General features: G+C 34.9%; 1 protein-coding gene across 1 annotated transcript in view; it reads right to left on the reverse strand.

The window, feature by feature from the left end:
- Window positions 1-4755: 4755 nt before the first annotated feature.
- Window positions 4756-23588, reverse strand: part of LOC148955213 (putative ATPase N2B) — a 31104-nt gene continuing 12271 nt past the window's right edge. Inside the window, exons 2-6 of the mRNA XM_089108106.1 lie at window positions 18995-19504; window positions 16785-17026; window positions 14498-14669; window positions 11254-11496; window positions 4756-4954 (exon numbers count right to left, since the gene is read on the reverse strand). Coding sequence (XP_088964232.1) covers window positions 4829-4954; window positions 11254-11496; window positions 14498-14669; window positions 16785-17026; window positions 18995-19504 — 1293 coding nt within the window. The 3' untranslated portion in view covers window positions 4756-4828. The remainder of the gene's footprint in view (window positions 4955-11253; window positions 11497-14497; window positions 14670-16784; window positions 17027-18994; window positions 19505-23588) is intronic.

Genomic DNA, 23588 nt, shown 5'->3' on the forward strand with positions numbered 1-23588 from the left:
ATTTTAAATTCTTCCAAATTTATCAGAAAAACTCCTTGTGGCTTTCAAAATATGAATACAAATCGGATTTTTTTTTTTTTTTTTTTTTTTTTTTAGCTCTAAAGATATGAATTTAGTTTTCATTGGTCTGTTTCCTTAGTTACTTTGAGAAACGGATATTATTCAGATGCACTAGATGCAAGGTATTAAGTTCAGTCTTTTAGTGATTCGCTTACATATGTTCTAGCAAAGTCAGTGTTTTTGCTTGTGAAATTGCCTGGCTTTTAAAAGACGCTAAGATAAATTGCACTTAGGCAGAAGTGCTTGAAATTCAAGCATATATTAAAAAAAGTTATTAAATCCCGTAAATGGGCTTCGTATATCAGGTATTTGACGTGCTTAGTGCAAGCGAGCACTAGTAAGTCATAATTCTTAAATGCCTAAAGCGAATCTTCAGAGGCAGTACTTCTGACACAGGATCTTTCAAGCCAATAAACCCTTAATTAAGGTGAAAATTTTAAAAAGGACAGTGGCTGTCGTATCTGTATATTCATCCGTCTATAATATTTACTTACACTCTGTGGACATGACGAATCAAAGATCATGTAACCAAATACAATGATGTCGAGTAGGCTTCCTTTAGTACAAAAGAATCCCTCTTTTATTCGTTGTCTTCTTAAAAAATATTAGATATTCCGAAATACTTTCGAAAGCGTTTAGAACATATTGAGAAAACAGACCAAAAGCGATGAAAATTTTTGATATTTTGTTTGCATTGTGAAACTTACTAAACTCACTGTCACTTTTCAACAAAAGTGTATTTAGATGCTATTTTTGGTCCCCATTGTAAAGGAACTGCAAGATACTTGTACGGCTAATGGTGTGAGTAGGCTCTTCAATCTGGCTCAAATAACAGTGGTTATGCAGGTCAAAGTTTGTTTGACCTGGATAACCACTGTTTCTTTGAAACTTCGCAAGTAGAGGTTTTTCGCCGAGAGGTACTGGGATTTTCAATAACAGGCTCTTAGCTTTGCAATTTGGCTCAGGAGTACGCCAAATTTAATTAACTTAAAGGAAGAATATTGAACGATTTTGATGATGTAAGCGCTGACATAATGGTAAGTTTGCAACTATTGCAGCAAACGTGAAACTTAAAAATTGAGGGTATAACCAATGTCTCAGACAGTCCATTTCAGAAATATTGCCTGATAGAGTTATGTAAAAGGATATTTTGATCTGGAACACCACTGTTTTGAACACGTATATACAAACTTTTAAATAAACTTTGATCATCTCTGCAAGACCATCCACTGATGAGGTAATGGCAGACACCAGAAAAAAAGAAGAACATTGACAAAAGATAAGAGACAGCCTCTTCCGACTTGAGCCTGCCCTGTCGGCAGCATTATTGTTAAAAGAAACAGTAAGCTTTCTATCTATACGCTATTGCAATCACTGAAACGCATATCAAACTCATGGCTTTCAAAAGCATTTCGGACAGCCTATTACATGGCACAATTAAGCCACTTTAAAAGTAATCCATCGTACAGAGTATTAAATTTCTACTAAATGCTTATTTCCTGAAGCAAAATCTTATCGTTCGATATCCTGGTTTAATCTTAATCTGGGGGTAAGGTACGTCTCTTGAATAATTTAGACTTTAAACTGATTTAAAAAATTTTAACTATTATTTTACTTCTGATGTAAATGTCGTGTTTTATTCAAGAATCTGTTTGTGACAAAGACCTGTGGGTATGTGACGACAACAGTAAAAAAGATAAGAAAGTGAGATTTCACAACAAACCTGTCATATTGGAAAAACTGTGTAGGACACCGGTGCAACGTTCCTATAAGACTCACCTCTGCACACCTTGAAAGAAAGCAAGGATAAATTATCCGATTTGCGTTTACTTTTCTATCGACAGAATGCCATCTTCCTTCAGTAGTAGATTTTTGCAACCGTTTGATAAGGTTTAAATGCACTGTGTCGCAACATACATTCTATCTTATAACTGTACAAACTGAAATCATAAACGCTTTATTTATAAAATATAAGGTACGTCGATTTATTCTTTTCAAAAATGCTCCTATTTAATACAAAGCAGGTGGGCCCATCTATTTGAGGGCTAAGAATATTCATGGTAGTCTTCACGCCGTCGAATCAGCGCCGCTCCTGCGTAACCTTTTCATGTTTCATAAACGTTTATAATTTGCAAGAGTATGGTGAATACCATGCTCTACCATATTCTATTTTACTTATTATAGTGAACGGAGAGCGTGATCTAGGGCTGTGACCGAATTATGGATCAGATTCGTAAACCACATTGGCCTGCCATAACAAAAACAAATTTTAAGAAACAATGATCAATCATGGAGGGTTTTTAAGGCCGACAAAAATACTGTACGAGCAAAGTGAATATAGAAAATGGAAGGAGGAGGAGCCTAACAATAATAATAAAAAAAGGAGACACACCACTGATTCTATGTGGAAAAGAGATTTTCCATGTTGGTCAAGATGGGGGATTGTAATTCGGCTTAATAGGGTTTCTACTATGGTGATTCCAATGGTACAGCTTTAAATTTGATCAGACACCCTTTTTGTCTAGTTTTACGCCATTTTTCAAAATTCCCATTAATTCGATCTCGTAATGAGCTTTTATCATTAGGATTAATCAAAATAGTTACCATTCCTGAATCAGGTTCAAATGGCGATTCTACCTCACTTGACAGTTTTTTCCAAAAGAGTTTTCAAATTTACGTTTACTATGGTTTAGGGTTCGTTCTTATTAGACTGCCCCATTCTTACTAGACTGCCCCTAAGGGGGCAACCATGAAAAATAGAAATATGTTTAGTGCACGAGATTTCTGATATTTCCACTTAAATTAAATATTCATCGTTTTATTTCAATAACTCTGTTTATTTCATAAGCAGTACAATAGCGCTGCCAAAGTAAAGAGCGATATGTGCACAATGAATCATTTTTTTTCTGACCAAGGTACTTCATATAAAAGGAGTTGTCGTAGAAACTTCGGGAGGAGCTGATTCGATTGGAAATTGAAAGCTGCCCTTTATAAGAGTCAAAGTGATTGGAAAGCAGCTAGCCCCCCCCCCCCCGCATGCCAATGTGCTTCAGTTCCCTAAACCCATCAAATCAAAATTCTGAGATAGCGATTCTATTCAACATAGTTGAAAATTCCAGTAACTATGTCTCTTGAGATGTCAACCCTCCCTCCCACACAGCCATTGGGGGAAAGGGCGGTAAGTTATGCAATTCACCCATTGTTTGCGTAAGGTATTTTTTATTGAGAAAGGTGGGTATGTTTGACGTTTAGCACCCAAAAAGACGAACGGCATTCAAAAAAACATTTCAGAGATTATTGAGGGGAGTGTTAAGCTAAATCAAAACGCGTTATGTGCACACGGATAATCAAAAGAGTGTAACTCAGGAATGGCTGAGTGCATTAGTTTTCAGGGGATGTTGATGGAGAAGTTGAACCAAATCAAAACATTATGTACATGCAGTTGCACAAGGGCATATCTGCACTACCTTATGAACGGCTTTTGAACTTTTAGATATGTTGATGGGGATGTTGAACTAACCAAAAGGCACCATGTACATACTACTAATACTACTACAGCTTCTACTACCACTAAAAAGACTGGCCTTTTTTGGGGCCCCTTTTTATTAAAGGTAGCACAATAGCGCTGCCCAAGCAAAGAGCAATATGGGCACAATGTATTATTTGTTTATTCATTTATATATATATACACATATATTTTTTTTTAGACCAGGGCACCTTGTATAGAAGAAGTTGTCGTAAAAACTTCAAAAAAAACTTCAAATTGTCGTAAAAACTTCAAATTCGATTGAAAGGGCTAGTGCCCTTTTTAATTATCGAAAGTGATTGGAGAGCATCCAACCTCACTCTCCAACTAACCGTTTCTTGAGATGGCCAAACTTCGAAAACGGCTCATTCGATTGGAAATTGAACGGGCCAGTGCCCTTTTTTATAGTCAAAAGCAATGGAGGGGCAACCAGCCCCCCCGACACCAATAATTTCCCCAAACAAATCCGATCAAAATTTTGAAATATCCATTTTATTCAGCATAGCTGAAAGGTATGGAAATTATATCTTTGACGATGATACCCCCCCCCCCCCTTTATCACAAGGGTTGTAAGTTATGCCACGAGGGCATATAAGGTTTTTATTGAAAGGGTGGTCGTAAAAACTCCGGAGGGGGCTCATTGGACTGCAAATCAGAAGTTATAGTGCCTTTTTAAGGGTCAGAGCGATGGGAGGGCAGCCTATCCTCCCCCCCCACCCGCCGTATTCTCCCAAAAAGCATCCGATATAAATTTTGAGATATCCATTTGTTCAAAAACAGTCCTAAGTTCACATAGCATATATATATATATATATATATATATATATATATATATATATATATATATATATATATATATATATATATATATATATATATATATATATATATATATATATATATATATATATATATATATATATATATATATATATATATATATATATATGTATATACATATATAACGTAGTTTTAACCGTTCAGATTTTTCTCATAAAAAGAAGGGAAAGACTAGATGGTTTGGGGTCATCTTTCTTCGATGTGGCAGAGTAGCAAAACAACAGCAGCGTATGTGGCAAAACAACACTACCGTCCTTCTGACCACAATATTTCAAAGAACAGCATTAGCAAAAAAATAAAACAAAATCCTGCCAAAAACAACATAGAAATTATAGGCTGTATTTTGAAAACTATTCTTGATTCAATAAAAATAAAACATCATATATTCAAAATAACTAACTTTCAGAAGCTTTGTTCCCATGACTCCCAATATTCAGTGGTTTGCATTTGTGTCAATCTTGAGAGAGTTCTATCGAAAGCAAATACTTCTTCTTCCCCAGAAAAGATGCTAGACTTATTCTCGTCATTCTGAAAAATAAGAAAAAAAAATACTTTATCGACACATAAAAAAAATAAAAATTTAGGTTATAAGTAATAAGGATTATGAAATATTATCAAGCTTCCCTTTTTTATTAATTTTCATGTCAATCCTCATTGATGTTTAAAAAAGATGGGTAAAGAGGAAGAACAACTTCTGTTTTTTTTCTGGCAACAATCCACAAGAAATTTGCAAACTCAGTGAGTAAAAAAAAAATAAATGAAATAAGAACAACATTATTTTTACATCAGGCAGAACATGTCATCAGCTAAAACTTACTTAAGTACTTGCTTTGCACGGATAAAAATTGAATCAAACAGTTCGTGGTAACGAACTGTAAGTAAAGAGCGACCCGGCTCAATAATAACCGAAACTCTAAAAAATGTAATTTTGATACCAATTGCAAAAGCATCAGATGTTAATGCTCATTTCAAATATATAAGTTTCATCAAGTTTAGTTCTACCCATCAAAAGTTAAGCGCCTGAAAAAATTTGCCTGATTTTCGAATAAAGGGGGAAACACCCCCTAAAAGTTATAGAACCTTAATGAAAATCACCCAATCAGATTCAGCGTATCAGAGCACCATACTGTAGAGGTTTAAAGCTACTATCTGCAAAACTGTGGAATTTTGTATTTTTTTGCCAGAAGAAACATCACGGATGCGTGTTTTTTCGTTTTTTTTTTTTTTTTTTTCCCAGAGGCGATCGTATCGACCCAGTGGTCCAAGAATATCGTGAGAAGGCTCATTCAAACGGAAATTAAAAGTTCTAGTGCCCTTTTTAAGTGACTAAAAAATGGAGGGCAACTAGGCCCCCTTCCACGCTCATTTTTTCCCAAAGTCATCAGATCAAAATTTTGAGATAGCCATTTTGTTCAGCATGGTCGAAAATATGACAACTATGTCTTTTAGGATGACTTAATTCCCCAAAGTCTCCGGGGGAAGGGCTGAAGGTTATGAACTTTACCCAATGTTTACATATAGTATTTGTTATTGGGAAGTATACAGACGTTTTAAGGGGGGATTTTTACTGGTTGTGGAGGGGGGATCGGGGGTTATGTGGGAGGATCTTTTCATGGAGGAAGTTTTCATGGGGGAAGGGACATTGCTATGAAAGGATTGCCGGATTTCCCAGCATTATTTAAAAAAAGATCAGAAATTAAATAAAAAAAAAATTTCAGCTGAAAGTAAGGAGATCAAAACTTAAAACGAACAGAAATTATTACGTATATGATTGGGCCTTCCTTCAAGTCAATACCTTGCTCTTTAAGCCAAAGATTTTTTAGTACTTTCATAAGAGCTATTTATTCTAATTAATGACCTTTGTGATTAAGGGGTCATTTTTAAAGAACTGGAACAAAATTCGAACTTCAGCGTAAAGAGCGAGGTATTGACTAGGGGCCAAACCCCTTAATATACGTATTAAAAATACATGAATATAGAATTTCGTTACGTAAGTTCATTGATAAGTTACGTATATTTATTACTAATAAAAACGTTCGTAAATAAAATTCAAAAACTTTCGAGAAAGCCATTTAACCAAATAAAAGTAAAATGAATATGCAAATTTTATTTTAATTATGCATGTACGGTGAGCCAAAATAAAAACCTGCATTAATTCAGAAACGTTCAAAAATTAAATAAAAAACAAGTTTTTTAAACTGAAAGTAAGGAGCTAAAGCTTAAAACGAACAGAAATTATCCTGTATATGAAAGGGCTTTCCTCAACGCCTCACTCTACGCTAAAGTTTTTTATTGTTTTAAGAAAAAAGGTGTGAGAAAGAGTCTAAATTTAGCGTAAAGAGCAAGGCGTTGAGGAGGGGACAGTCCCTTTCATATACGGAATAATTTCTGTTCGTTTTAAGTTTTAACGTCGCTCCTTACTTTCAGCTAAAAAACTTGTTTTTTTTATTTAATTAAATTTAAAGGACAAAGCTATATAGATAGTGACAAATTACAATAGATACAAAGAACAAGAGATCATTTCAAAATCCTATTTACTTGACATTTCTAGCTTCAAAATAGCATCCATATATGATATAAAAGGGATCATACTGGCTTTGATATTTGGCTGGAGTTACTATTAAAGTCATAACTACATAAGCAGCCTGATTTGTCTATAAGTTTTGCTGACGAAAATGGCTATTACGACGAAGCCTCTGAAAATACTTCCAATACGAACAAAATCATTCTTCATGTTCAGATTGTTATATTCACTTTCTTACACTTTTACGAAAAAAATGATTAGGTTGAAACGATATATATACAGGTTGCAGATGGCGTCTAGATTCCGTAGAGGGGGCTCATAAATCACGAACAGTATCTTGTGCATCCCAGGTCTCTGATCTGAATCAAATGATTGTTGCCCACATTTCAATGTAGTTACAGTCAAATCACTGTTGCCCACATTTCAATGTAGTTACAGCTTAGGTAAGGTCAACTTTTTCTACTGATTTCAAGTGACAAAACCCTTAATACCTCGTAGAAGAGAACACTTGAGCTGGCCCTTAGAAAAACAAACTTCAAAACGATGGTTAACCCTTTTTTTTAGCGGGAGGCGAGTGAAAGGATTCTGGGAATGAAAACGGTGAAAGACAACCCTTTCAGGTAGAGTTGATTTTTCTGGCACACATTTCATGAATCGTTTTAACTAGATTTAGCCCCCCCCCCCATCCTCCAAAAATGACGTTTCTCTTTAATGAAGGCTATCACTTTTTGGATTGCTCTCTTTCTCACAGAAAGGTTGAAACACAAGACAATGCTACCAAAAATAATATACATCTGAAATTTAGCCTTCCGGGCAGTTATGACGCTGATGGAATTCGGATGAGAATTTGAGAGAAACTTTCCAGGAACAGTTGAATATGAAAATTGAGACTTTAAATTTGACAATGTAAAATACGTCAAATACAACGACTTTTAAATTTGAAAAAACACGAGACTTTTAAACTTGACAAATACAACAATTTTACAAAACTAGCTTCTGAAGTAGCAGAAGGTGCTAGGAATACTAGCGAAAACGGTTTAAGATTGGCTGAAGAAAGAAAAGGTTTGTACAAGCAGTTTTTGGGTGCTAGATCACATGGGAATAAGACAAAAGTAAGGGAAGTAGAGGAGGCGTTAAGGTATGTATTACAAAGGTATGAAATGGAGATTCTGAAAAAAAAAAAATTGTTGAGGCTCTGGAAGATGCAGCTAGACCGCATAATAGTAAAATACTGTATTGGCATGTTAAGAAATCGAGAGGAAGAAGTCAGTCTGAGCTTGTCCCAGTTCAAAATAGAAACGACGCAAGCTTTTGCCGAAACTTATTTCACTTTGCTCTCTTTACCCGTACTTATTCAAAATTTTGCTATTAAGTGTAAAATGTATGGATATCCTCTTTCTCTTATTGCAGATTTAAATAAATGAAAACAAATTTCTTCAAATGAAAGTAAAAAGTGATATTAAAACTTAAAATGAACACAAATTAGCCTATATATGAGGGCGGAAAATAAAACCTCTCAAACCCCAAATCTTTACACGAAGTTTGAATAGTGCTTTCCTTAAAGAAATTTAAAGTATAATAAATATAGCCTGTTGGTAAGTACAGGGCTGCCACAGGTTAAAGTGGTGAAAAATAGGAACTTAGAGACCTCTTTTAGTGGAAAACTTCTCTAGGGACCATTCTGGATACAAAATGGACCCCAAAACTCATTTTTCAGAAAGATTTTGAAAGAAAAAGTAGTGAAGCGACAGCGAATGACACTTGACTAAGAAAAAAAAAAAGAAAAAGGAATGAACATTTGTCGACATCTCTCCATGATCAGAGGCCAAGTGATAATTAAGAAACAGATCACCTCAGAATCACCTGGTTCTTTGATTCCCATCTATCATAGCCTGCGCTAGCTGTATATCTCGACCATGTCCTTCTTTTCAGTGCCCTTTTTTGAGCAGGTTATGACCTTCCTTCAGTAGCTAGTCTGCGGCCTGTTCCTTGAAACCAAGCGCTTCTTTTTTTTATTTGAGAAGTTTTTCGAGAGTCTCTATTGTCTGTCTTTTCAAAAAGGTTTTAGCGAGCTGCTGCTCTCTCAGCCGTTCTCTTGCCTCCAAATCCTGCCACTCTTTCTCAGTTTTCTCTTTCAAGGCTTTTTCCTGCTATAGGTACAAATCATAGCTCTTTCTAGCGGATTTGGCCAGTTTTATAGTCTTCAGTGACACCAACATTTTGCGCACATCCTCCAAATCTGCCTAACCTATCTATCACAAAAAGTTTTCTTTCTTCGCTGAGAAATTTCCCGGAAAGGGAAAAACCCCGCTAAATGCTGGCAGAACCGTGTGAAATGGTCAAAGCATTTTTTAAAGGTCTCAGACAATTTTGGATATTTTTCTCCCTGGATCACGTTGTTCTACTTGTCGTCGATCCTCCTTTACTCTGATGGAAGTTCGGTTAACTGGACTAGCTTAAACTCGCTAATTAACATATCTTTTGCGTCGCGATGGGTAACTTCCTGACAACATATAACAAACTGTGAGCAGAAACTGGCTTTGAAACTTCATTGGGATGGAGAAAAGTTAACACTTTACACAACTGCTTTCTGCCGACTCAATCAAGGGTTATCTTCCAGATATAGGGTCCAAAAGCTTCGGATAAAAATAAGCGAACTTAGTTCACCCGAAGGAAAAGTTTTGACCACTGTATCTAGAAACATTTTTCCATATACATCTGCTATTCCGTCTGGAATTTCCCAGAATAGTCAGACACAATCATCTTCAGAGCCAATGTAATTTCTGTAACTACTGATTCATCCCGCACTATGGATGCACCTAGTTGCATGTACAATTTTGCCAGTTCACTACTCTCCATGTAAGATGCTGCTGAGGGATGAAGCTGATTCGGCGTTAACTACATGGTAACATTATTCTTATGTTCAGCAGTACTGGCGTTCTGCAGTAAAGCGTAGGAGCTCTTATGACAGACAAGCGATGTATTGCAGATAGAACAGTAGAAAAAGAACAGATCTCCCGGAACGGCTCTATACCACTTTTTCCTTTGTTGTCCCGTCGCATTTTTCTCTTCGAGACAAGTCTCCCAGAATTTACACTTTCCTATTCTAATTCAAACAGAAACTTCAAACCCCAGAATTAAAAAAAAGAAAAGAAGTTAGTAGAAAAATATATAGGCTATTACCAGAAATGTATGCAAATAAAAAAGGGCGACAGTTCATGAAATGTATGTAAGCTCAAAATCGAACGAGAAACCTGGTTTTAACACCGCATCCTTCGTATTTTGCACTTTGAGCCATTCTCTTATATTTTTTTTTTTCCTCTGTGTGCAACAAAGTGACACCCAGAAGAGTATTCTAGGTATTTAACAAAGCCAACCCTTCCTGCCTCCCAGCCTATTGACTCCAGAGGTAAAGGGGGTCACTCCTTGTCGTGACTAGTATGTCTGTTCTGTCCAGACAGTAACACTGTAGCCTATGTAACAAAAACTTTTTGTCTTTCTAAGACAAGCCAAAACAAGTTCCAAGAATATCAATAGAAACAAAACTTCTGAAAACCGTATACTCATACGTATTGGTAGCCTTCAGGATACAGAGCTTAAAACCAAAGCAAGAAAAGGAACTTTAGGGATCTTTATCAATTTAAGGGACCAATAGGACTTTCACTCGATTTTAGAAACTTTGTGGCAGCCCTGTAATTACAATCGCTTTATTTTTATTTTCTGATTTCTTTTTAAAACATTTGAACCTAAAATTATACTGTTTAAAACAAATGCGAATAAATCAGCCCTTTGATTTTCGAGGTGTTGTGATTGAAAATAACTTTTTAGCTCTTGTATTAGAGCATTTCTTTTTGATGCACCAAAATTTTTTATCAAACTCTAGCGTGAAGAAGTGGTGACCCCCCCCCGTAAACAGGATAATTTACGGTTATTTTAGGTGTTATTGATAACTAAACTCCTTATTCTCACTTCCTAAACCCCCTCTTCATCTTAAAACTTAATTTTTGTATAATAATGCATCGGGAGTAATGTCTACTCTATTTTCTTGGGTTTTGTCCATTTGCTTCGAGGAAGGGTACCCAGAGACGAGGCTAATGGGTGTAGCTAACTATATCCTGAAAAATATATAAAAAGCGCAAAATTTGGAATTATATGTGGTTTTTCTGAAATGGTTTTGATTTAACACACCCGAAGTCCCGAGAAGACTTTAAAACAAGAAACAATATTACAAAATGAGTCCTTTAAATCGAGTACGAAACTGGAAAAAAATCATTTATACACTGATTTGTCGCAAAAAAGTTACCTTTAAATCCAGGTCTTCCAGGAAATGGCTATGATCATGGTCTGCTTTTTCCCTTGTAAATAGTTGATTTAGTGGAGCTTCAGTAGAGAGCACTAACCGAACCCTATAGTCATAGAGAGTATCAATTAAAGTAATTAAACGCCTCGCTTGTGATTTGAGTCTCAGATTCAATTTCGGAACATCTCGAATAATAATCGTGTGAAAGACTTGGGCTAGTTGAATATAATCAATGGCTCCTAAAGGCTAGAAAAGAAAACGAAAGAATGAAAAACTATAAAGTTCATGTTGAAATCAAAGATTTTAACTTAAGAATGAAAACAAACCTCCCGTTTTCCTACCAACGCTCAATAGTTTGATAGACGTCTGATTGGTCCTAAACTTACAGGTATCCTGACCCTGAAAATGATATCAAGGGAAAAGGGTATTTTGTTCTTTGTGCGATATATTTGTTCTGCATCAATTTTTAGTCAATACAATTAATACATCTACCCGCACGCAAAGGGATGGGGACGGCATTGAGGTCCGGGTCTCACTGATATCTCAAGATTTTAGAGTTAAAACCGTATCAAAGTTTAACATCTTTTATCAAACACTAAAAAATTCCTATCTAATACCAGTATTGTCTCCTTGGAAAGTCATGCCTCTATATGTAATTATTTCAAGCACTCCTGTTTTAGTGAATACTATACCTTTGTCGAAATGCCAATGTGACCATCTGGCGTGGTGAACACTTTGATAGGCTGCTTGCAAGGAAGCGACTGAAGAAACTCCTCTAGTTTCACTCCATATTATGCCCTCGTATAGAGACTGTGGCCTCCTTCTTTATCCAAATGTCAATTTCTTTGATAATTGTCCGTCTAATTATTATCCTTATTGCTTGTACTATTTTAACCGGTATCGCTGGCCTTTAAAACTAGCTTCTCAGATGATATACTAATTTAAGAGTATATATGAATCACCTTTAATAGTCAGTCAATGACTACTGATGAGTTTCGCATATAAAGCACCATAAATTAGTTTTAAATGTAAAGCTAGTAGTTTTTGTTCGAAATCATTCATCCCATAGTTCTAAAACGAGGTGGTATTTTTTCCACTATCCGTGGCTTTTGTTTCAGACTCATGAAAAAGTAAAAATTTAACCGCACAGAAACATTTTCTAAAGCAACTTTTTACATTAAATTAAAAAACGTAGTTCTTTAAAATTTGTTTTTCTGAAACAAAGGAAACTCCAAGTCAAGAAAATTTAAAACAGTCCTTACGCACAAATCTGGGACCCAAAGAAAAATGACTTTAAAGTTATACATTAAAAGGTTTAAAAGCTTTCCTAAATAGCTAAACTTTAGCTTCTTCATTTAAAACATCCAAATTTATCATAAATCTAAACTTCGTAAATTATTGCACCAGGGCAGTGAACAGAGAGAAAAACAAAACAAAATCGATTGAAAGTCATAATAATAAAAAAAAAAAAATAAGAAAATAAAAATTCAAATACCCGCTCAATGGTGTTCAACAGAGAGAAAGTCAAATTTTATACACCGATGGAAAAGGAACATAGCTAAGTGAGTAATTTTTTATTGTTGGGATAGGCTGAATATAAAATTTATGTCGGCATATTATTTTGTTTTTACTGCAGATCTAAGCCTTGTTAGGCTTATATTTTCTGTACATATCTTTTGTATGTAATTTTTCTGCAGTCCACGATTTAAAGTTTCAACTCAAGAAGACAATTCTGCTATCATTTAAAATCTGAGATTCAACTTTATCCATCTGTCAAATTGTATTTTTGGAATTTACTTTGATATCTGAAAAATAAGTTAAAAATTGATTTAAAATAGTAAAAAAATGATAAATTTGTATTTTTTTTTTGCAAATTTTGTTCATGCCCTGAGAAAAAGTCTAGATAATGCCATAATTCTGGCTCAATAAATAGATCTAACACTAATGAGTCCAATGATATAAGTGCATTATCATTTCGATGCAAGTTACAGCTGCATGCTTGTCTGGAAACCGGACGTTTCACAAGGCACATAAACCTTGAAAACGGGAAACAGATTTCAGTGTGCTATTTTATGGAAGTTCAGTTCCAGTAACAAACACTCACTTTTAGTATAGAAACTAACAGTTTTTATTTGCTTTTCACAAGAGTATTCCCTATAGTACAGGACGGATGTTGAAAACAGACAAAAACATATGCTGAAAATAAGTAAGTACATGATAATACCCTCTTATAATAAGAGATTTTGGAGCCAGAATGTAAGTACGATAATCCTAATGAAGCTACAACAATAAGTAAGACGCATTCATGACAATTCTATAGGGTATAGCCCCCAACAAAGCGTTTGTAGAATCCATTTAATTTTATGATCCTGCTTGCCTTTTCTTTAGTTACCTTCCCTCAATTTATTATTAAATATGGAAGTGACTTTTAAAGACAATTATTTTATATTCTCTTTTATCATTTTTTTTTCTTCTCAATTTATCGTCGTTTTTCCTCCAATTTCATTTGTAGAAACATTTCCATTATAGAAGGCATTCAAACTAAGTAATAAAACATAAAAAAAACATTACAATTTGACTATTTTAGTAGATTTTTTGGAATTTACCTTTGGGGGAAGGGGAGAAAGGGATTCCAAACAACAATAAGAACTTGTATAGAAATGGTCAGAAACGATGAAAAGAAAAGATTTCTAATTTTACTGCAGGACTATGTGTGTTCTTATTCATCCTGAAAAAAAAAAAAATTACTGAGGCAATGGGACTAGGGTAAACACATTTTTAGGTTATAGAGCCCTTAAACTGAAATCCTACGTCATAGGGTCTCAAAAACATATGACAAAGTATTTGAAAAACAAAATTGTTCAGCAATTGGTATTTTCCACAAAAATATTCGAAGTGCAGCCTTTTATTAGAAATTCAACAAAACTTGACCATCAGTCAATTATCAGTCAAAATAAGTACTGTTTAAAGCACTTGAAAATCTCAAAAAAAAATTTTGCGCAAAAGGGAATTTTTAATAAGTTTAACTACTAAGATACATGGACACTACATCTCCGTTTGCCCAATATTTCGTTTCATCTTTTATTGCATTTATATCCTTATATGTTCTTATTCTTCTTTTTGTAATCGATTACTAAGAGCCTGATTGAGTTTTGTTTAAGATCTTTACTTATGTGAAATTTAAGTATAAGAAAAAAAAAACTTTTGTTTCGGATTGATATGCTAAAAGAAATAAAGAAAAACTTACTCGATTACAAAGTTCTTCAAAATTTGAACTTAAGATTCGTCCGCAAGTATCGTTATAAGTTACATGTCTTCCTCCATAGGTCAATGTTCTAGACCGCACAAAGTCAGTTTCCTTAGCTGCTAGTAACTTGAATATTCTAGCAATCCCCTGTTCTGTGTCATCTTCACCTTTTCTAAAAAGATATATTAAATTATTCCAGGCAAAGCACTTCTGTTATACGTTCAATAACTTTCATATGCAGAAGATTAAAAAAAAAGCTATACAAATTTGTTTTATATCCTTTTATGCCCTAATCTGCTGGAAGACCATAAACATACACCAGCTGCAAAACATACATATTGTCCAGGAAAGCCCCAATTCAACCATTTTTTCTTTTGGATGAGTCATGTGAGCAATTCGTGGTTTGAATTACATATGTAAGAAAAGAGAAATTGTTGGATTGGGGCTTCAAACCACGGTCTATGTGATTCTAACCACGAACTGCTCACATGACTCATCCTCATTGAAAAACAAATCAATAACTTTATAATTAGCTTAGAAACTATCCAGTTTAACTGGGTGACAAAAACTTCAGGGTATCAATGATATGCAGGATATGCCCCGGTAGAGCCAACCGATGAAGATAGTAGTGGTTCTGGCGGATTTTATACCGAACTAGTGGAAAAAGCCCAACATTGCTCGGGATTGTACTAACAGTTTTATTATATGCTTTTCACACCTCATCCCAGTTTTATATCCTTCCTGGTATTACTACTAACCAAACTACTAATCACAAACTACTAACCGCACCACCCACCCCTACAAAAAAACTTCATTGTATCCTTGTGAAATTTTCCAGTTGTCTCCTTCCTCGCCTGTATTTCAAAAAATAGTTCTTTTTCATCCATGAAACCGTACCTCTTCCGCAATGATGAAAATCTTTTGGCCGTTCAAATTACCGCTTTAGTACTTATAAATGTGTATTCTTTTGTGGACATAAACTGGTTCAGGCACTTGAAGTTTACCAAGACTTGTAGTGTTTTGTCAAGTATTGGAATCTACGCTATCTCTTGGTTATTGATTGGTTGCCATTGAGGATTTGTCATTGTCGATACTGAATTCAAACCTTCTGTCTGAAATGGTTTTTGAGTCTTTGCCTGAGCTAAGGACAGCAAATAAGTGATGTTCATTTTCCTACATTCATCCTTCTGGGAGCCATACTAACATAGATCGCGTCTGTTGTTCTCCTAATTTATCTGTCTCGAAGGTTCATGTTCGTAATTTTGACTAAGTGTTCACATTTGCCCTGAATTAAGTCCTCAATAAGAACCACTGCTGATACTCAAGAATAACACACTTTTTGAGTACACTAAAAAGCTTCAGCATAACGAGCGAGGTGTTGAGGAGTGGACAACCTCCCTCACATAAGGAATAATTTCTGTTAACATTAAGTTTTAATGCTGCTCCTTGCTTTCAGTTGAAAAAAATTTGAGCACAAAATTTGAAAAATTTGAAAAAAAATATTTGAGCACAAACGACTACAGGGAGAAGAAAATTTATATTCCACTAATTTTCATTTATCATGCACGCAACGAAGCACAAATTACAAAAAAATCAGCCTTTCTATTATCCTTTTGCCGTAAAAAAAGATTCAGACTTATTTTAGCTACTAAAATAATAAGTTAACACAATAATAACCATGCACAAAGGCATATTTTTTGATGCTCACAATGATGTATGACAGTATTTTTAAGGATTTTCTAAGTTTTAAATTCTTTTAAAACCTTAGTTTTCTTTTCATTCTATATTCTTATACGTTCTCATATTCAGCTTCCTTTGTAATTATTTCCAATTCATCTTATTTTAAACTTTCTACTGTTTTATCCTTCATAATTATTTTTCTTCTTATACTTCTTACATTCTTTTCCTAATGACAAATAAGGTAGTATTTCAGCGAATCAATCCACGATTTATCAGTTTCTCTATTTTATTTTGTTGGATATATACAATAGAGATATAACTTCTAATATTTAAACTTTTGAAAAATATATTTTTAATCTAAACCATATGATCAAGATCACTAAAATACAAGAGTAAATAAAACAAATAACATCTTCTTGTACTTATCTTTTTTTTTACCAGATTATCCAAAATATAACAACACACGAAGAAACCACTTAATGGTAGGTCTGAAGCGAGGCAAACGATAATTACCGATAAATATTTGCAAAGCTACATTCCCAGCAATTTGATTTTTCCAAATAATGCCATTTTATAGACTAATACTCAATCTAACCATACTACTCACACAAAAAATACTTTATGGTTTCCTGAAGATCCTTTCTGTCTATAATCTACTCCAGAATCTAAGCAAATAACATCGCAGTGCTTCTTCAGCATTGGAATAAAGGGTAAAAAATTTGAACGCTGCAATCCATTTTTGTAGAGATCATCTGGTGGCCGATTGCTAGTAGCTACAATAACGGCTCCATTTTCAAACAGCATAGCAAACAATCTTTTGAGAACCATTGCATCTCCTATGTCTGTAACCTACAATTTGAAAGTTCACTTTAGTCACTATTTTAGCAGTCTGGTCAAACAGTTCGTCGTAACGAACTTTAAGTAAGGAGCGACACGGCTCAATAGTAGCCGAAACTCTAAGAGATAGAGTCTTGATAACAATGGATACACCAAAAGAATCGAATTTTGATGCTTATTTAAAATATATAAAATTCACCAAGTTTAATGCTACCCATTAAAAGTTACAAGCTTGATAAGATTTACCTTTAAAAAAAAAAATATCAAGTGATCTTACTGAAAATTATACCATCAGATTCAGCATATCAGATTTTTTCAATTATTTCCATATTTCAAGCTACTGTTTAGAAACTTTTTTGCTTTTTTTTTTGCCAGAAGCAAGATCACGGATGTGTGTTTATTTGTTTGGTTTTCCCAGGGGTGATCTCATCGAACCAGGGATCCTGGAAGATTGGAAGAGGGCTCATTTGATCGGAAATCCAAGTTCTAGTGCCCTTTTTAAGCGACCAAAAATATTGGAGGGCAGCTAGATCCCCCTGCCCCTTTTTTTCCAGAGTCGGCTGATCACAGTGGGGGGGTCGCTTACGCTGAGGATCTTACCATGGAGGAATTTTCGTGGGGAAAGGAAATTTTCCAAGGAGGGGGAACCGGATTTTCCGGCATTGTTTAAAAAATCATCAGGAATTAAAATTGAAAAAAGAACAGGTTTTTTCAACTTAAAGTAAGGAGCAACATTAAAACTTAAAACGAACATAAATTATTACGTATATGAGAAGGGTTGGTCTCTCCTCAATACATCGCTCTTTACACTAAAGTTTTTTAGAGCTTTTAAAAATGCTCATTATTCTATCTAAACGGCCTTTGTGTTTCAGTAGTCATTCTTAAATAATTGGAACAAAAGGTCAAACTTTAGCGTAAAAAGCGAGGCATTGAGGAGGGGGCACCCTCCCCCCCCTGCACGAAATTATTTCCATTCGTTTAAAGTATAAATGTTGCTCCTTACTTTCATTTGGAAAAACTTTTTTTTTTTTTATTTAATTACCATTAATGAAATGGTAAACGGTGCAGATAATGAGTGACCCACTAGTAAACGTACAGGGAGTGACAAGACGGAGTACAATATACAAGAATGGCACTGTCAGAATGGAGAGAAAGTGGTATATGATGATAGTTTATTTGGGGTCTATAATGTTCTAGTTATGTAGCAGAATAAAGAACACAAATTTAAATGAACTCAAACATACTTTTCTCATTTTGCAAGGGAGGAAAGCAATTTTTATATTGGGAGACATGGGCAGTAATGGAACCCCCTCCCCCTAAAAAAAATTAATGAAAGTAAATTTTATTTCCTTGAAATGACAGTAAAACCATTTCATCCGCAAAAATTGATTCGTTAAGGTAATAAACCTAAATCGATGACCTAAATAAAAGCACAAGAAAATCAAATAAAAATGAAAAAATGCAATAAGAAGCAGTAAATAAAATTCTACATCATAACTAAATGTTACACAGTCAAAATAACAAATTGCGTTAAAAATATACCTAGCATAAATGTTAAAAGACTGTGAAAACAAACCAAGTAGTATTTTGCAGATGAGGAGAAAGCTCAAATTCTTAAAGCCAACTTCAGGCTTCTTTTTTATGGTCACCAAAGGATACTCTTAATTGTTGATCTTCAGCTTAAGTTAAAGGCTAATTTCAGGGACATCCAGAAGTGATTTCAACCTCAAATACTTTTAGACCAACCCCTAGTTATAACTAAAGAGGATAAAGCGCCTTTTGATCTTCGTAAAAGCACTAAGTAAACACAAAGTAATGTGCTATTTTGGAACTGAAAAAGATATTTTCACATTTCTCATGCTTTGTAAAAAAAAAAAAAAAAAAAAAAAAAAAAAAAAAAAAAAAAAAAAAAATCTGGAGGAAATCATTGGAAATTGCTTAAGAGGAGTGGGGAGAGATAACGAAATAATAAACTATTACCTGAAACTCATCTAAGCATATCAACCAAGTTTCTCTTGTGATTTCTTCTGCTACTGGAGGTATAGGATCATATATTTGGGGCTTGGTTGATGAAAAATCTTTTCCAATGTCAGTTTTAACCTTGTGAATCCTTTTATGGACGTCAAGCATAAATTTGTGAAAATGAACCCTCGTCTTCTGTTGTGTAGGAACACAATCATGGAACATATCCATCAACATTGTTTTGCCACCACCAACAGCTCCCCAGATATATAATCCTTTTACTATATTTTTCCTCCTTGATAATTTTAACCATTTTGAAAATAACCTTGGACTTGGAGGTTCATAGCTCCTAATAACGTTATGAACATTCGTAAGGGCGTTTGCAACTTTCTGCTGGTATTCATCATGCTCGAGTTGCCCAGCTTTTACTTTTGCTTCAAGAATCTCTGAAGGTGTCTTAGAGTTTGTAAGCTGGACAACAGATCTTGCGATTGCAGAAGGATTATAGTACAATTTCAACCAGTTCCTCTAAAAGAAAAAGAAAAACTAGTCACTGACATAATATAGCCATAATAAATAATAATAGTTCATAAATCTATAGAAATTCAAGATTTATATATATTTTGTATTAACTATGGATTGTAACAGGGAAGATAGTAGTGGGAGTCTGGGACCGTCCCACCGTGGGACTAACGTTGTCCCAAGTGACCCTCTTTACAAAAAATTGGAAACACCCATCTATAAATGCACATTTTTGGCAATTCAGACCCCTTCCACACCCTAAACAATATGCCAATACCTCCTCCCCCAAATATTTTGTTTTTAATATCTATGCCTCAATTAAGACGTTAACAAAAAAAACTGCACCAAGTTGAAAACACAATTCATCTTACTACATAAGTAATTGAAAATACAAAAAAAAAATCCCAGAAGTGTCATTGAAAACCTAAAAAAAACTATAATCGAAAGGGTAAAAAGTCTTTTGCATAAAATAATTTGATGGCTCTTTTTCTCAGAAGATGACTAGTAAGAATTTAAGCAAAGTATTTTTTTCTTCCTCAAGATCTAAATTACTATGAAAGTTCTTAAGTTATTGGAAACTAGAATCCCTCAGTAAAGCACATAAAGATACGCAGTAACTATGAAACCAGGTTACATTTGCATAGGCATACTGAGGTAGAGGGAAGGAGTGGGATATATCCCTAGTCACATAAATTTCAGACCACAGTGTGAAGTAAATGATCTAATTGGCGACTACTCATAAAATACTTACCACCCCCACCCACAGTGGTACCAATTGGGAGGAGAGAGTTCCCTCTTCTAGATTTCGAAGAATACTTTTTATCCCAGAGAGGTAATTTTTTTGTTTCAATGTCCCCACACCCTAAGGGTTTGGATATGTTAGTCAACCTTTTCTCTTGCTGCCTCCTGTTATAGGTATGTTAGTTCAATTGCTCTCTCTTTACTGAAATAAAATCCTTGCCCCCACAAGATTTTTCTGAATTACTGCGACTACCTTCCTGCATTACTTGTCCATCAGGGTGGTGAAAAGGAATTTGCAACAATCAAACGTCAGGGTTCCTTAAAAGTTGCAGTTTTGGGACCCAGAATCAGGAAAAATAGGGAGGGGTGGAATGAAAAATACTACAATAATGTTTAATACTTAATACCCCTGAGTTCCTATTTCCAAACGTATCTAAAGTAAACCTCCAGTAGCTTTAAATTTATTAATCTAATGAATTCTAATAGCCCATTATTAATCTAAATTTTTCATTCCACATTTCCTATAAATCCTTTGAAACTTTTCTTTTAGTCAATTCTAATATGATTCTTGCTTTTCTACGTGGTTACAAAGGCATTTGTATAGACGTTTATTTGATGAAGGATGGATTATCTTGTAAAAAGTATGCCTATGCTTAATTTTGAGGATAATTCAGATGTCACTGAAAAAAACATTTGATGTCTAGTTTAAAAATCCAAGTAAAACGGTTTATATTTTTTTCCTGACAAACAGAATACAAAAAAGAAGGCATTTTGTTCATTTACCAGTTATTTTCATCTGTTTCTATTTTTAAAAGATAGAAACAGTCCTGATGCTTTGGTCGAACCATCAGTTGGAAGAAGGAGGTTCTTTTAGGGGGGGGGGGGAGGTAAAAGTCAAAAGATTGATTTTCAGGCCACTATTCTTAGGTGGTAGTTGCCTTCAATTCGTTAGCTTAAGGTTATATCTTACCCTAATAGGCAAAGGGTACTAGGAAGCCACAGTCCTGGCAGTAATCATTATATCTGGAAAGAATGTTGAATGGGGATAAAATAGTATTACTCTTTAGATAATATAAAGTGAATTTGAGAAGAGGCCAAGCACAACACTGTTACTTTTACAGATATTCTGAATTATTTCACTTATTTCTAATAAAAGGTAAATTTTTTAATGCATGGAATAATTTACTAGTGAAAAGAACAACATGCAACTCAATGCTCTCGTTAGAACTCTTTTGACATATACTAATGGCTACCATTGCAAATTCCATTTTGAGCCCTTGAAGGTACCCATAAGTTAACACCTTGTTTCTTGTTTTGCTAGTAGAACTAAAATATCAAATAGAAAAAAATGTACCATTTAGTTCCCTTGTCAACGCTCTTGTCAAATGTAACAGTCAATACTGTTGCAATTAGACCCAAACCTCCTCTCTCCCCATGGACCTAGAAAGGCCATATCCAGGGGGGGGGGTCGCCTGACCTGTAAAAGCGTAACAAAAATACATATAAACAAATTTTTGATGCGTTTTTTAAAGTTATTTTTGTAGCCTCCCTCCCCTCTGAACAAAATCCTGGACACATCTTTAGTGCCTGGACATACTCCTAGGCTATATACAAACATTTACAGTGCTGTTTTATCTTCAAATTGTGAAGTCATGATGGCAGCAATTTTTATGTTTAGAAAGAGTATGGAGTTGATTTATTTAGGTTTACTATAGCACAGAAATCAGATACAAAAAAAAAGAAATACATTACTACATTCTCCATTTATTCCTCTTTCCAAACGCAATAAATCATTGCCATGGCAATTGTGTCTCCAAGTTCCCCCCATCCCCCCTCCAATTAGGTCATACATTGCCCTATGCTACAGGGAAAACTTTTCTGATTTTGTAGGTTTACCATTATTTTTTGCCTATTTCTCATCAATAGCTGATTTGTAACACCAAATAAAGCCAATTTGAAAAAAAAAATCATCTGGCCACATTAGGGGGAGGGGAGGGCCTGAAATGCAACTGTTTCTCAGAGGAAACGCTCTAGCGCTGCTGATGGCAAAGGGCCACATGACTAAAATGCGCACTATTATGTTTTTTTTCAGAGCCAGTTCATTTGGAAGGGATGGTTGCATAAACTTCAGGTGGGGCCAATTCTATTGGAAATTGAAAGTTCTAGTGCCCTTTTTAAGAGTCGGAAGTGGTCACAGAGCGAGAAGCCCCCCTCCCAGGCTCTTTTTTCCCCAAAGACATCCAATCAAAAATTGGAGATTTCCATTTTGATTAAATTAGTCTAAAGGTCAAATAACTATGTGTCCAGGGTTAAAAAAACCGCTACAGCCCTGGTTTAAGAGCTCTAAGGTATACAAGTTGTATATTGTCAACATTAAGGTTTTATATTTGGAAAAACGGACAACCCTGATCCTGGGTCTCCAATAAGGCACAGGCTATTAAGGTGAAACATTCAGAAAATGTTGAAAGAGGGATGTCAAATGCAATCAAAAACACTATGAGTATGCTAGTTGTCAAAAGGGCATATCAGCAATATCTAAGGAACAGCTGAGGGAATTAAGTCAAAAGTTTCATGATATATTGAAAAGGAGGGGGTGTCATAGAGTGATTGGAGGGCAACCAGCCCCCTTACCCTTTTTAGGTGCCCCAAATTGTCAACGCTGACCAAAATTTTTCAACAGCCATTTTGTTCAAACTAGTCAAAAAGTCTAATAAACATGTGTTCAGGGATGCCATGTCCCTCATAGCAGTGGGGCAAGGATTTTAAATTACGCAATTGGCCCATTGTTCACATACAGGATATATAATTAGGAAAGGGGGAAATGTTTGATTCTCGGTATATCCAAAAAGGCTAAGTGTATGCACATTCAGTTTATCAAAAAGGCAGATCCGCAATATCTTAAGAACAGCCGAGGGTATGCTGGTCTGTGCAACTGAGACCAGCATGATTTGTGCTGGTCTCAGTGGCCTGGTCTACCTTTGATAGAGCTGGCCTTTTTTCTTTCACATTTACCTTCATTCATAAGACTGAAAGCCGTGATGAATAACTTGTCAATACTAGCTGATCTTATCATACTGTTTATCTGGAATAAACACTGTAGATCAATGCCTGTGATCAAAGCTTGGGCCATAGTTCAATTGAATTCTTCAATATTCCCCATTGAAACTTTAAGGACATGTTGAAAAGTAGCCAGAGGGATACCAGTCCCCCTCTGACACCCTTTTAGCTGCCTTCCCAAAAGATATCTGATCAAAATTTTGAAATAGATATCTTATTCAAAATAGTCTAAAGTTAAAATATCTATGCCTATAGGAATTACATAACATCCACAGCCTCTGGGGCAAGGGTT

The sequence above is a fragment of the Artemia sp. Qi Xiang Cuo genome, chromosome 2, assembly GCF_049724085.1.
Source record: "Artemia sp. Qi Xiang Cuo chromosome 2, ASM4972408v1, whole genome shotgun sequence".
In the NCBI taxonomy this organism is placed as follows: Eukaryota; Metazoa; Arthropoda; class Branchiopoda; order Anostraca; family Artemiidae; genus Artemia; species Artemia sp. Qi Xiang Cuo.